Source organism: Rhineura floridana, chromosome 11 (assembly GCF_030035675.1).
Source record: "Rhineura floridana isolate rRhiFlo1 chromosome 11, rRhiFlo1.hap2, whole genome shotgun sequence".
NCBI lineage: Eukaryota > Metazoa > Chordata > Lepidosauria > Squamata > Rhineuridae > Rhineura > Rhineura floridana.
The window spans coordinates 46380556-46393164 of NC_084490.1; the positions used below are offsets into that span (position 1 = coordinate 46380556).

Genomic DNA, 12609 nt, shown 5'->3' on the forward strand with positions numbered 1-12609 from the left:
TCTTTCATGACCCCATCCAAAGCTGGCAACTGACCAATTATCCGGACTCAGGAACCACTAACCTACACCACCTCTTTCTTGCTAAGATTCAGACTCTGTTTACTGGCCCTCAACCAGCCCACCACTGAGTCCAGGCACTGATCCAGGGCTTGTATGGCCTCTCCAGATTCAGATGTTATAGAGAAACAGAGCTAGGCAAAGTTATTTTTTTGAACTACAACTCCCATCAGCCAAATCCAGTGGCCATGCTGGCTGAGGCTGATGGGAGTTGTAGTTTAAAAAAAGTAACTTTTCCAGGCTGTGGCTAGGTATCATCAGCATACTGCTGACACCTCATCCCAAATCTCCTGATATGAAGCCTAAGTGCCAGTGGGAACACAGGGAGCTGCCTTATCCAGAATCAGACCAATGATCCATCAAGCTCAGGACTGTCTACCCCAGGGATGGTGAACCTTCATCCTGCAAGCTGAATGCGGCCTTCTAGTCCTCTCTCTCCAGCCACTTGGGACTCCTCTCAGACCATGCCCCTCACCAGACCTGCTCTGCACTCTCCCCAAGGACTTTAGTCTGGCCAGAAGGTATCCTTGTACTGTGCTAATGCCTCTCGCTTGCCTGGATGGAGAGATAGAAGCAACCTGAGGGTGAGTGGATAGAAACCTCTGATGTTTGCATGGCTGGAATGTAGCCTCCTGTACAAACGGCAGAGTCACATCCACAGCCGATTCCACTGCTCCACTAACATGAAGCCACTAGCTGCCACTGCATCCATTCCTCTGCCCACTTTTGGCTCTGTCCCCATCCACTACTGGCATGCAGTCCCCAGAAAGTTGCCCACAAGGAAATGCAGCCCTTGGGCTCAAAAAAGGTTCCCCGCCCTTGGTCTAGATTGATTAGCAGTGGCTCTCCAGGGTTTTAGACAAGACTGTCTTCCCCAGTTTTACCTGGAGTTGCCAGGGATTGAACCTAGGTCCTTCTGTATATAAAGCACAAGTTCTACCACTGAGTACAGCCCTTCTCCATAACCATATTTGCTTGCATCCCTCCCTGGTTACCTGTGCCTCTCACATTACCTGTGTGTGGAATGGGTTTGTTTATTAGAGGAAGCTAAGGGGGTGGGGAGGAATGGATGCTGTGGAGATGGAGAATTGGGACTATGCTACATGAATAAGGCTGTTTCTGCCTATGAAATAACTATGGGAAACAAGTGTTGTTTTTAGTGGGAAAACCATCCCTAACACCTATTCCATCCCGCCAAAATTTTGACATAAACCATTTTTAGGTTACAGGAAAAAAAAGGTTCCATGGTCCTCTTACTTTACAACATTTATTCTGGTTTTGCTGGTCACTGTGAGTGGCTCTGGCCACTGGAAATTATATTCAGTCATCCCTCTGGATTTTTAGATTTCAGCAGGAACTGCCCATATACTTTCAATAATAATAAGGACTAGAAACTTGCTCTTTTTGAAAAGAAAGCTGCAGTTCTTCCAAATGTGCCCAATAAAAGATATTCTGAACTTTCCTTTTTGCACTCCCATGGAAAGGCAGCATAAACACAGCCCTTCTCCAACGTCACCTGCAGTTTCTTCAGTTGCTGCAACTGGTTGCGGAGGTCACTGGCATTCTGCTGCAGGTCATGAAGGTGTAGCTGCATGTGCAGACGGGTGATGGCAGTGGGCTGCCCAGCTGGTGTACCAGAAGAGGATGGGGGTGGAGGACCAGGTACAGGGGTGCCAACACTGCTTCTGCTGGGGACTGAAAGACAGACAACATCAGAGACCCATGACATGTACAATCCAGACTGGTAATGGGAGAAAATAAGACTTGCAGTTACTTCCAGTCTGAAACTGAACTGGTTTTATACTCCAATGTCTATGAAAAGAATATGTGCATTTCAGCATAGATATGCCAAGGCTTAGAGTAACATCACTCTATGCCCATAGTGAATCATGGCCAAGAACAGCTTTCAATTCTTACTAAAAGTTCAGGCTGGTGTGCCATTCTCTCTCTATGGTTCAATCACCAATTCAAGGAAGTGAAATCTCTGCGCTAATACATAACTCACTTCATACCCACTCTTCATGCGTCTATCACTCACTTCTTCTTCTACACCTATAATGTGCAATTAATGTCTCTCTGGATATGAGATCATATCATTCTAATATTCAGTATTGTGTCTAGAAATTTAATTAGTCAAAGTACCTTGATTTGCATGGGCACAATAAAAAAAAGATTTACGTCATCTAGATTAAATGCAAACTTTTAGTCATCATCTTTAAAACTCCATACCTCTCTCTCCCCACAACTGAGCTGATTCAGATGTTCATTTCTTGTCTTTTAATGACCAACCTAACCAGTGACTAGAAGCTTAAATGACCTCAGCATTAAGTATGAGGTTATTCTATTCTATGATTCGGAAGTCAACATGAAAATCTGCAGAGTTGGGTCTGACAGCTTGGTCACACATTCATGTCATCACATGATCAAGTGATGAACATACTGTTTCAGTTGTAACTCACTCTGAAATGTCTGTGCAATGAAGAAGCCAGGTATAGAAATGTTTTAAATAAATAAATAAAATTGAATGCACACTTCAGTTCAACCTATGATACCTATCTGACCATTTTATGTCCTCTGCACAATACAAAACCAGCTATAGTTACTTTTTCAGGTCACCGTGTCTTCACATTTTTGTGGAGAGAGGGAGCAAGATTATTGGGCAAGAGTGCCAAATTCATTTTAACTATGCAACCTGAATTTGCCAGTATACAGTTGAATCCTACCTGCAAAATAGCAGCAGTTTAGAAGCGGCTCTTGAGCAAGCCTATGTGCCCTGCTTTGTTCTGAACGTGGCCAAGTTCAGAGACAACAAAGGGGACATATCCCAATATCAACTCAATGAAAAATATTTAATAGTGGACCTAAGATCACCCACCCCTCATCTTGTGATTAGACAGCCTTGGGGACATCAAAGAAAGATGCTCACTTACGTGCTGATGGAGGCGTCCCCCCATTGGTTCCTTCTGTCCTCTCGCTGGAACAAAAAACAAGAATTAGATCTATTCTTACTGTGATGGGGAAGAGGTAAAAACGACACTAAGTGTGTTTGTTGTAGAGATGAAAGAAGCTGTCTATTTCAGTTCTGTAAGTTACTCATTTTTCCAGTTGCGATTTCAATTCATATTTCCACAGGAATTTGCAATTTTTTTTAAAAAATCCTCATAAAATTTGTCTGCATTTTAGTGAGAACTTTCTCCTAATACATTTTTATGCAGTTTTGACTAAAGCACACTTTCATGCAAGCCATCTTCCCTAATATAATGCATTTTTGTATGTTATTTCCCATAATATATACACTGTTGTTCGTATTGTTTCGTTGGAGAACTGCATCACAAAATTTGGGGAAGTGCACATTTCAAATAATATCTATGTTTCAGTTTCCATATTGGTTTGGGCAGTGTGAAGTAGTCTGTTTCCATTTTAATGGGAAACTAAATCATATTTCTATTCCACCCCTAGCGTGTTGTGGTCTATGTGTCAGTGTGCTTGGGAAAAGTGATTGATAAAAGGATCCTTGTCAGCGGAAAGGGCTGTTGACATAATGGTTTTTTACACTCATCTCTTGTGCACCTGTGCAACTTATGGACACAAGAAGGTATAATGAATATTTCCAGTAAAAGCAGCCTTACTCAGGGTAAGTCATTTACACCAAAATAATTATATGAGTAAGGAAATGAGTACTCTTTTGGGAGGGACATAAAACAAGGCGGTGTTTTGGGGATGTTTTTGTTTGCTTGTTTGTTTGTTTTACAATGCTTGAATCCAGACACTTTTTGCATCCTAAATGGCATGGACAGTAGAATGCATTTGTGTGTGTGAAAGAGATGAACAAGGGAAGGCTCTGTCTGGAGAAAATTGGTTGTAAAAATGATGCAAATAAGGTATAGGGTGGAATGGTTTTGGAATTTCAATGGGGTCTTTGTCTGTAGCAAAGAGGACTATGTAAGTGAGGGGGGAACTGTTTAGAGCAGGTATGGAGAGCCTGTGGCCCTCCAGACGTTGTTGGACTCTAGTTCCCATCACCTCAGCCAGTGATCAGTAATTATGGAAGTTGTAGTTCAACAACATCTGGAGGGCCACAGGTTTCCTATACTGTATATAAAGCCTCAAAGAGTTTTTGCAGTGGTACACTCTTGTTCAATACAGGCATACCCCGCTTTAATGTTTGCAATGGGACCAGAGAGTGAACTTTAAGTGAAGCAATTGTCTTCACTTGTACTGCACGCAATCACCACTAGATGGCAGCGGCGTCATGCCAATAAAGTGTATGTTATTGCGAAGCGCGCGAACGTTAAGCGGGGTATGGGGACGTATGGAGCATGTACGTTATAGCGAGGCAACGGTAAGTGAAGCGATGGTAAGCGGGGTATGCCTGTAGTGGGAATTTTGCTCCACAGGAGACTCAGTCTTCAACTTCAGGGGCCAAGGCCTCTGTGCGTTAGTTGACAGAGTTGTTTGTTATATTATCATTCACATTTGTATCCCACTCTCCTTCCATTGAGCTTAGGGTGGCATACATGGCAATTGGATAACAAATTTATGTTCACAACCCTGTGAGGTTGTAGCTTGGGCTGACAGAGAGACTAAGGTCCACCTAGTGAGCTTCATGGCTCAGTGGGTACAGTAGGGCCCCACTCATACGGCAGGTTAGGTTCCAGACCCCCGCCAGAAAGCGAAAACCGCTGAAAAGCAGATCAGCTGTAGCGCGGGGGGTCTGGAACCTAACCCACTGATCGCACCAGAGGAGGAGAAGATCAGATCTTCCCCTCCTCGGGTGCGATCAGCTCAAGCGGGAGTTTGATCGCGCCAGAAGAGGAGATCATCTGTAGCACGCTACAACTGATCTTCCCCTCCTCCGCGATCAGCTGGAGTGCAGGAGTCTAACCGCCTCCGAGGAGAAAATCAGCTGTAGCATGCTACAGCTGATCTTCCCCTCCTCCACAGTGATCAGCTCGAGCGGGAGTCTGATTGCGCCAGAAGAGGAGAAGATCAGCTGTAGCACGCTACAGCTGATATTCCCCTGCTTGGGCGCGATCAGCTGGAGTGCAGGAGTCTGACCGCCCTGGAGGAGGAGAAGATCAGTTGTAGCATGCTACAGCTGATCTTCTCCTCCTCCGGCGCAATCAGCTGGAGTGTGGGGAGCTCCAGCCCCCCATCCAGCTGATCGTCCCTGGCGCCATATTAGCAGAATGCCGAAAAGTGAGGCCCTACCGTATTTGAACTTTGATCCCCCTGGTCAAAGTACAACACTTTAACCGTTACACTATACCGGCTCCCAGGTCCAACACAGCAGTGCTTGCCCTAGCACAAGAGCACAAAGGCTAGGCAAAACCTTTTGCTGGAATGCATCTGTAGTGCAATGCCAACACCAGGAAAGGACTGACTACCTCACCACCTCTGTCAATGCCAAGTAAAGAGCAGCAAGAGCATGAAGTATCTCCATCTCAATCTCTTACCTAGGATTTTCTGTGTCAGAGCTTCGCATCAGTGCACTCTGCACCAATCCTGTGAGGCTGGCAATCTGTTTCTCCATGGCCTCCATGCGGTCCCTTATCAGAAAAAGAAGGAAAGAGGATCCAGTGAGACACAGGATTGGACACATCCTTCTCACCCTTGTTCTTCTCCTCCTAGTACAGAGATGGGTAACCTTTTTCATCCCAATGGCCACATTCTGGGCAACGTTCTGGAGGCCACATGCCGGTTATGGGCAGTGACAAAAGCAAAAACGGGCAAAGCAACAAATGTGAATTTTACCTTCGTACAGTAGGCTAGTTTCTAGACACACTCATACAGCCCTCTTTGTCCTAGAGAAGTGAAAGCCCAGAAAAAAAACCCAGAAAATTTGGGGGGGGGGGACAGGGTTTTTCTGTTTTTTTCTGTCCATTTTTCCTCCCGGAAAATTGGAAAAATTGAAAAGAATTAAGAAAAAATGGATTATGGAATGTTTTATTTTAGCATGATGAATAAAATGTTTCATTGAATCTTGCCCCCCCCCTTTTTTCTCAGCTCTTTTTATGGCAATGGATGCTTTATGTCTGCTTGACACTGTAGAGGACTAGCGGAGACATAAATAATTTTCTTTGTTATTAATGTTGATGGTTTCTTCAGTTTTTTTAATTGTTTTTTGCCTGCTCCTCATAAACTGGCAAACTGAAAGAAGTTCCTTACAGTTCAGGATTTTGTAGATCCATTTGTTACAAAAAAAGTAAAAATTTTAAAAAGCAAATTCAATTTGTAATAATTGTTTGAATAAAATGTACTTTTAATATACCAAATGTGATAATTTTATGCCAAACCAACTTGTACATTACATTTTATATTCCTGAAGTAACAAAGTGACTTTCAATCTGTAAAAATTGCTAATCTTGCATTTTTTCAATTTTTCTGAAAATTTCCATTTCCCCCCCGGCTTCAAAATTTCAGGAAAATTTACATCTCTACTTTGTCCTCCATCCAGGCAAGCAGTAAGCATTATCCAAGTTCAAGGACACATTCCAGCCAGGCAAAAACACTCAAGGAAGGTGTGGAGCAGGGCTGTGGCTGTGGAGTGTGTGTGGCCTGGAGAATCTCAAGGGCCAATTAGACAGGCCAGGAGGGCTGCATTTGGCCCTCAGGCCTTCCCCTAGTAGTATGGCAGTATGAGTAAACATAATGATTTATAACATTTTTGAAAACATCTGCCGCCTCTCAGGTTGCAAGAATATAAAAAAGCCAAAAATGTTAAAATTCACCATATCAGAATATACATATACATTATTAAAGAGCAACATAATGCTAGGAAACCCAGCAGAAAGGCTACATTAAAAAACAAATTGAAAAAATCAGCAACTGAACAATCTCAATTTATCATCCTCCCCAAAGCCCTCTGGAAGAACAGCATCGTTACAATTCAGTGAAAACTGAGGAGCAATGGAGCAGAAGAGGTTTCCTGGGGACATAAAAAACGTAACATAAAAAGAGGCAAGCAGCTGAATCGGACCAAGGGTCCATATAATCCAGCATCCTAGTTTCCAACCAGATGCTTCTGGGAGGTCCACAACCAAGGCATAAAAGCCACAGCATAAAGGATGGAGATCAAGAAGATGGTAAGAAGCAAAGCAAGCTTTTGGCCAACCAAAATCTGAATGCAGGAATTCACCCATATGCACATGCACAGTCTACATGTTCTGTAAACTTGTTTTCCTAATATGGAAGCTTGGCCTCTAGCAAGCCTCCATTAAAATGAAGCCCCAGAATTGTGGGGCAGACACAGGGAACGTCTCCTGATGTGTCCTCACTACCCAAACCTCGGTAAACAGACAGCACGTTCTTAGGTCCAAACTGTACTTGTACAGGGGTAACAGGTAGGCACTGTCAACCCAGTATTGCCCCCTCTTGTCTCTCTGGTGAGGTGCACTTGAAAGAAAGTATGACATCATCATGTTAGGGGGGGTTCTGTGGCCCCTGCTCCACTTCATTCGCTCAGTTGCTCACAAAGTGGTAGAGCATCTGTTTTGTATGCAAAAGGTCTCAGGTTAAATCCTCAGCATCTCCAAGTAGAGCTGCGAGAGACTGTTGCCTGACCCCTCGGAAAGCCACTGCCAATAAGTGAAGACAAGATTAAGCTGGATGGACCAACAATTCAACTCAGTGTAAGCAGTGAAGACTGGCCCATTAGGGCAAATGGGGCACTACCCCACCACCCTCAATCTGCTCTCAACCAGCCCCCACCTGCCCTCTCTTCCTACTTAACAACCATCCCAGGGAGTGACAATGGCTGTCAACTTCCTCTTCCTTTTGTCTCTGTTTTGCCTTTGTAGAACCCTGCAAGCGGGCAGACAGGGACAAAACTAGAATTAGTTGGCTCTTACTCCCTCTACTGTAGGCCTCTCCACATTCTGCTCTACAAATCCAAACAGAAACCAACTGCCACTTAGTATAAGGCAGCTTCCTATATTCCTCAAGATATTGCAGACATGGACAGAGTTAGCCCAAGACATTTTGCTCCTTAAGGTAAAGTTGCAAATAGTGTTTCTATCTCATCCCCACCCCCCAAGTCAAAGTGCGCAGTATTCAAGCCCAGTCAAGTTTCTACCACCATGGGCAGAAAATCCCATATGTGTCTCTCCCCTTCCTTGGCAGTAAAAATATAACAGTACATTAAATATCTAACAATTTGCTGCCCTCTTATGACACCCACAGTCGGCTGCCTCACTCTGCTTAACAGTAGGGCTGACCTAGGAGAGCGCTGCTGACCTGTGTCTCCTCAGTTACATAGAGTTGCTGGGAAGATACCGGTCAGCAGCATCTCTGCATTTTTCCATAACATGCAGTTTGGGTATCAGTTGATCTGCAAGAGCATGCTGCTGATCTGCTGAGTATGGGGAAGAGAAAAGAAGCCATGTCTTAGGCAGGTGGATCCAAATTCTGAAAGGGAATCCAACACAAATCCCATCCTGCTGACATGAGTGACCATTGCCCCAGTAAAACCTGCTGTATGGGCAAATAAATCTGCAAGACAACTAGATGTATACCGAGTGTACACAGAGTGGTATGCCCCATTCCCCCTGTCCCATATTCTTGACTCACATCCCTGTTTTTCCTGATTTTTAGGGTTGTTTATTGCTTTCTCGGTCTGCTTGCCTGGCACAGTAGTCTGAGAAGCTCTGTTTAGGACAGTAAGCTCAATTTGCAGGCTTTCTCACGCTGCATATGCTGACAAAAGGCTGGGAAAAGGCTTTTTAATTAGCCAAAACAGACAGTGAATGAGCTCATCACATACACTGACAGGGGCTGGAAGTGAGCCCCACAGATGTAATCCCAGCTCTGGTTAGCACAAATCCAAGGCCGCTGAGGGATAAACAAAAGGCAGAGGCATGAGATTCAAGTAAACTGGCCACTGGGAAAGATAAAAATCTCACAGGTATAGGTGCCACCTGTGCCCCCTCCCAGAGGCTCTTTTTGGCCCTCAACACCAGCCTGAAGCACAGAGCAGTGTAAATCCAAACGGGGCCATAAAGGGGATCTCTTCACTGTTGCTGTCTGAGGCTTCCAACAAGAAAAAGGAGAATGTAATATAAGATCTGAGCTCATCATTAGCTGCTTTAAGTTTATTAGTGCCTGCCTGCCAAAAAACAACAGTTTTGCTTCAATAAAGCACTACCTTTTGTTTCTTCACAAGTGTGTTTCATGGTCTTTGAGATCCCAAACTTTCTTGCCTCTGGCAAAACCACCTTTGGCAAAACACCTGCCTATCAAGGTCATCACTGCTTGGCCAAAGTGAGGCAGATAGGCCTTTCCTTTTGGTGGACCATAGCCCTTGAGAAAATGGTAGGGCTTACCTTAGAAAGTGGACACCCCTCCCCCAGAAATCAGGACACTTTGCACCAAATCTGGTGCAAAATGTGGTGTGGTGAGGGTTTATTTTCGTTACTCTCTCCTGAAAATGTCCATTCCAAAGGCTTTCCTCATTCAGCTTTCCTTGGCAGTTCTGTATTGAGGAGACATTTCTCTCATACAATTCCCAGTGCATTAACTTCTGACAGGGCTACACTTGTCATTCCTTTGACCTTTCTCCTGCTTGGCTTTCAGCCTCCCTCCCCACCCATCTCCCTCCCTCCCCCTCCTTCTCTCTGATTCTAATCACTTCTTTCTATCTATCATTTGGTTATCCTAATGAGCTCTGTTCCTACCATTCCCCTTGACAACTCAACTGACAACCTGAGAACCATCTTTGCTGTACAGATGTAGATATAGGAAGATTAAACATGAGATAAGGCACAATTTATTTTGCTAATCTAATTTGCCTGAATACAACTTTTGTCCTGCACCCTAAAGAGAATGGAAGAAGGAGAACACTTGCAAGTTCCAACTGGTGAGAAGGGAAATGGATGAAATGCTGTGGGGTGACATGGAATGCACATGACTATTCCAACTACTCAGTGAAAACAGCTGCTTTCACAGCCCTACCGAGACATTATTTTTCTGTAATCAGCTAGAAGTGAAATTAAAGTTAAGGTCCCACAAAGTGCGAATATATATTATCCAGCAATGGCTTTCCCCGTAGCTAAGATCCTTTTATAACATTTACTAAGAAGGAAGTTGCATTCCGCAAAGGCCCTTTTCTAAAGTTTCCAGCCTGCAAGTTCTACCCAATGTATGATCACTGTTGATTGTGATCAGGAGATCAGTGATGAATTGCCCCATGATTGCTCCTTGATCAGCCTCTTTTAATTACACCTTATTTTCAGTCACTGTTCCACACTGGTCATGCAGCTGCTGCAATTTTGTTTTGAATTTTATAAAATCAACACAAATCAGGTCTGAAAATAAACAAGAGGACAACACAGAAGAGACTGTAATGCAATCATTTGACAAAAATGTTGTCTGGATTCCCCAGACAAAAGATGACAATTCCAGATAAAAGTGCTAGTCTGGAGGCAACCTTGTCATCAAAAGAATGATGACAAGCAGCTTCTATGAGGGAAATAGAAGGTCAGTTTGGATGGAAGAAAAAGAAACAGAGTTATGAAGGGCAGGGGCAGTTGTTTTTTGTCTGGACATGCAGACAAAAGGGCTTTAAAGGGTCTGCAAGAAGAACTCGGGCAAGCAAGAGTGGCATATTCAGGGTAGAACTTTGGGGCAGTTGTCCAGGGCCTCACTCAACAGAATGAACAGGAGGGCCCCTAAGGGGGCTGTCTTACCACATTTCAAAGTAAGTGCAGTAATACACATTGCCATCAAAAGAGCCCTTCCCCCTCCACTGTAAGACCATTAAGTTCAGAGTCTGAAATTACCTGAATATACCACTGGCAGGCAATTAAATAAAAAGCAGAGGCATGGGGGGAACATGGGAAGAAGAAGCAAACATTTGAGGGGAGAGAGAGAGAGGGAGGGAGGGAGAGAGAGAGAAAGAGGGAGGGAGAGGGAGAGGGAGAGAGAGAGAGAGAGGTGAAAATTGGAAGAGCCACTGAGAAAGGAAGGTTGGAAAAAAGAGTTACACAGGGCCTAGAGTTGAGACAGCCGTGTAATGCTGACAGGAAGGGTGAAGAAAAGCAGCTATGGACACCTGATTGAAAATAAGGCAATGAACAAAGAGGCATGGAGGCCAAACAGGCAGTGTACTGGTCTGTGTGCAATAAACCCAACATAAATTGTCAAAAATCTCTCTGGAGCTTTCAGGATCACAGCATCTTGCACAGTGCCTAATTCTGCTGCACAGTGGAGGCTCTGCATTTGAATGTCAAGCTCACTGATGTACAAAATATTCAGGCTGCTGATCACATTAAGAATGCTATCGGTGGTCAGCTGAAAGCAAAAGGCTCTCATCTTACCTTGTTTCCGTATCCTTGGCAGGCACAGGTGAGCTGAACCCAGAAAGCGGGCGTTCCCCAGGTCCCGGGAAGAGCTCTGGAGGCCCTGAAGAACTGGGATTCCGTGGCTTGTTAACAGGGCTTTCCATGAAGACCGAGGAGCAAGAGTCTTTGCGGAAGGACTGGCGTACTGGTGAGGACCGGCTTGGAGGCCCTGAGTAAGGGCTGTGGGGGCTTTGGCTCTGCTGAACATCCACCAGCCGGCCATCTGCAATTTTCTGAGGGGACGATGGGGGCAAGCGAAAGCCCATCCCTGGACCATAGGTATCGCTATAAATCTGTGCATTGGGCTTATACAAGCTGTCTTCTAGTTCAGACTGCAGGGCAGCAGCTGAATAGGTACTAAGAGAACGGACAGAGCCCCGCTTGTAGAGCCCCCCCGGGTAGGCAAATGGGTCCCCCATCCCAGCCAGCGACTGAGTGGATGTGATGCTCAAGCGTCCCTCATGCACCATGCCATACGGGTCAGCATACAGACCCTCGTTCTTCATGAGCACCATGTTCTTTCCGGCCAGGTCTTCATCTGGCTTGACATCCCGGCGTTCCAGGATAGCACTTGGGCTTGGTGAGACACCTTGGGCTGGAGGCAGGTTGGAGAGGCGTTCGCCATGATGCACAGGGCTGCCAGCGTAGGAAGGTGGGCGCCCACCACTGTAAGACATGCGGGAGCGAGATGGAGAGGACGACTGGAGTACTGGTGGGGGGGATCCAGAGGTGAGGTGAGAAGCAGGGGACATGCTGTTTAGGCGCCGGGTGGGAGAGGACTCCCTGGAAGTGTAGACCATCTCTCTCTGGAGGGACAAGTATGATCAGAGAAGATGAGAATGTTAACTCTGCCCTCTACACAGGGGACATAGGCAAAAGGATCTAAGGTGAAGGTGGGAAGAATGAAGCCAAATAAAAACTGTATTTAATCTGTAATTTTACCTTATAATGTATTTTTATCTATTGATTTTATTTTTGATTTTTCTAAAACTTGCTCTCTTATCTTTTCTTGACAATTTTAATGTATATTCTATGTTATTTGTAAACCACAGAAGTTTTTATTTAAAATGAAGCAGATGATACATATTATTAATAACAAAAAACAAAACATGTTTTTACTTATTCTTATGGCCTAGATCATGCTGACAGAAGGTGAACTGGTAAAACTGGGCCATACCACTTCAGTCCGCAGAGGGAAAGGAGGTATACATGGTCG

At 44.7% G+C, this 12609-nt stretch overlaps 1 protein-coding gene across 19 annotated transcripts in view; it reads right to left on the minus strand.

The window, feature by feature from the left end:
- Positions 1-12609, minus strand: part of SRCIN1 (SRC kinase signaling inhibitor 1) — a 183990-nt gene that overhangs the window by 71267 nt on the left and 100114 nt on the right. For all 19 annotated transcript variants that reach the window (XM_061589051.1, XM_061589050.1, XM_061589052.1 and 16 more), the window contains 4 exons: positions 11370-12199; positions 5514-5606; positions 2988-3031; positions 1574-1752 (listed from right to left, as the gene is read on the minus strand). In XM_061589051.1, coding sequence (XP_061445035.1) covers positions 1574-1752; positions 2988-3031; positions 5514-5606; positions 11370-12199 — 1146 coding nt within the window. The remainder of the gene's footprint in view (positions 1-1573; positions 1753-2987; positions 3032-5513; positions 5607-11369; positions 12200-12609) is intronic.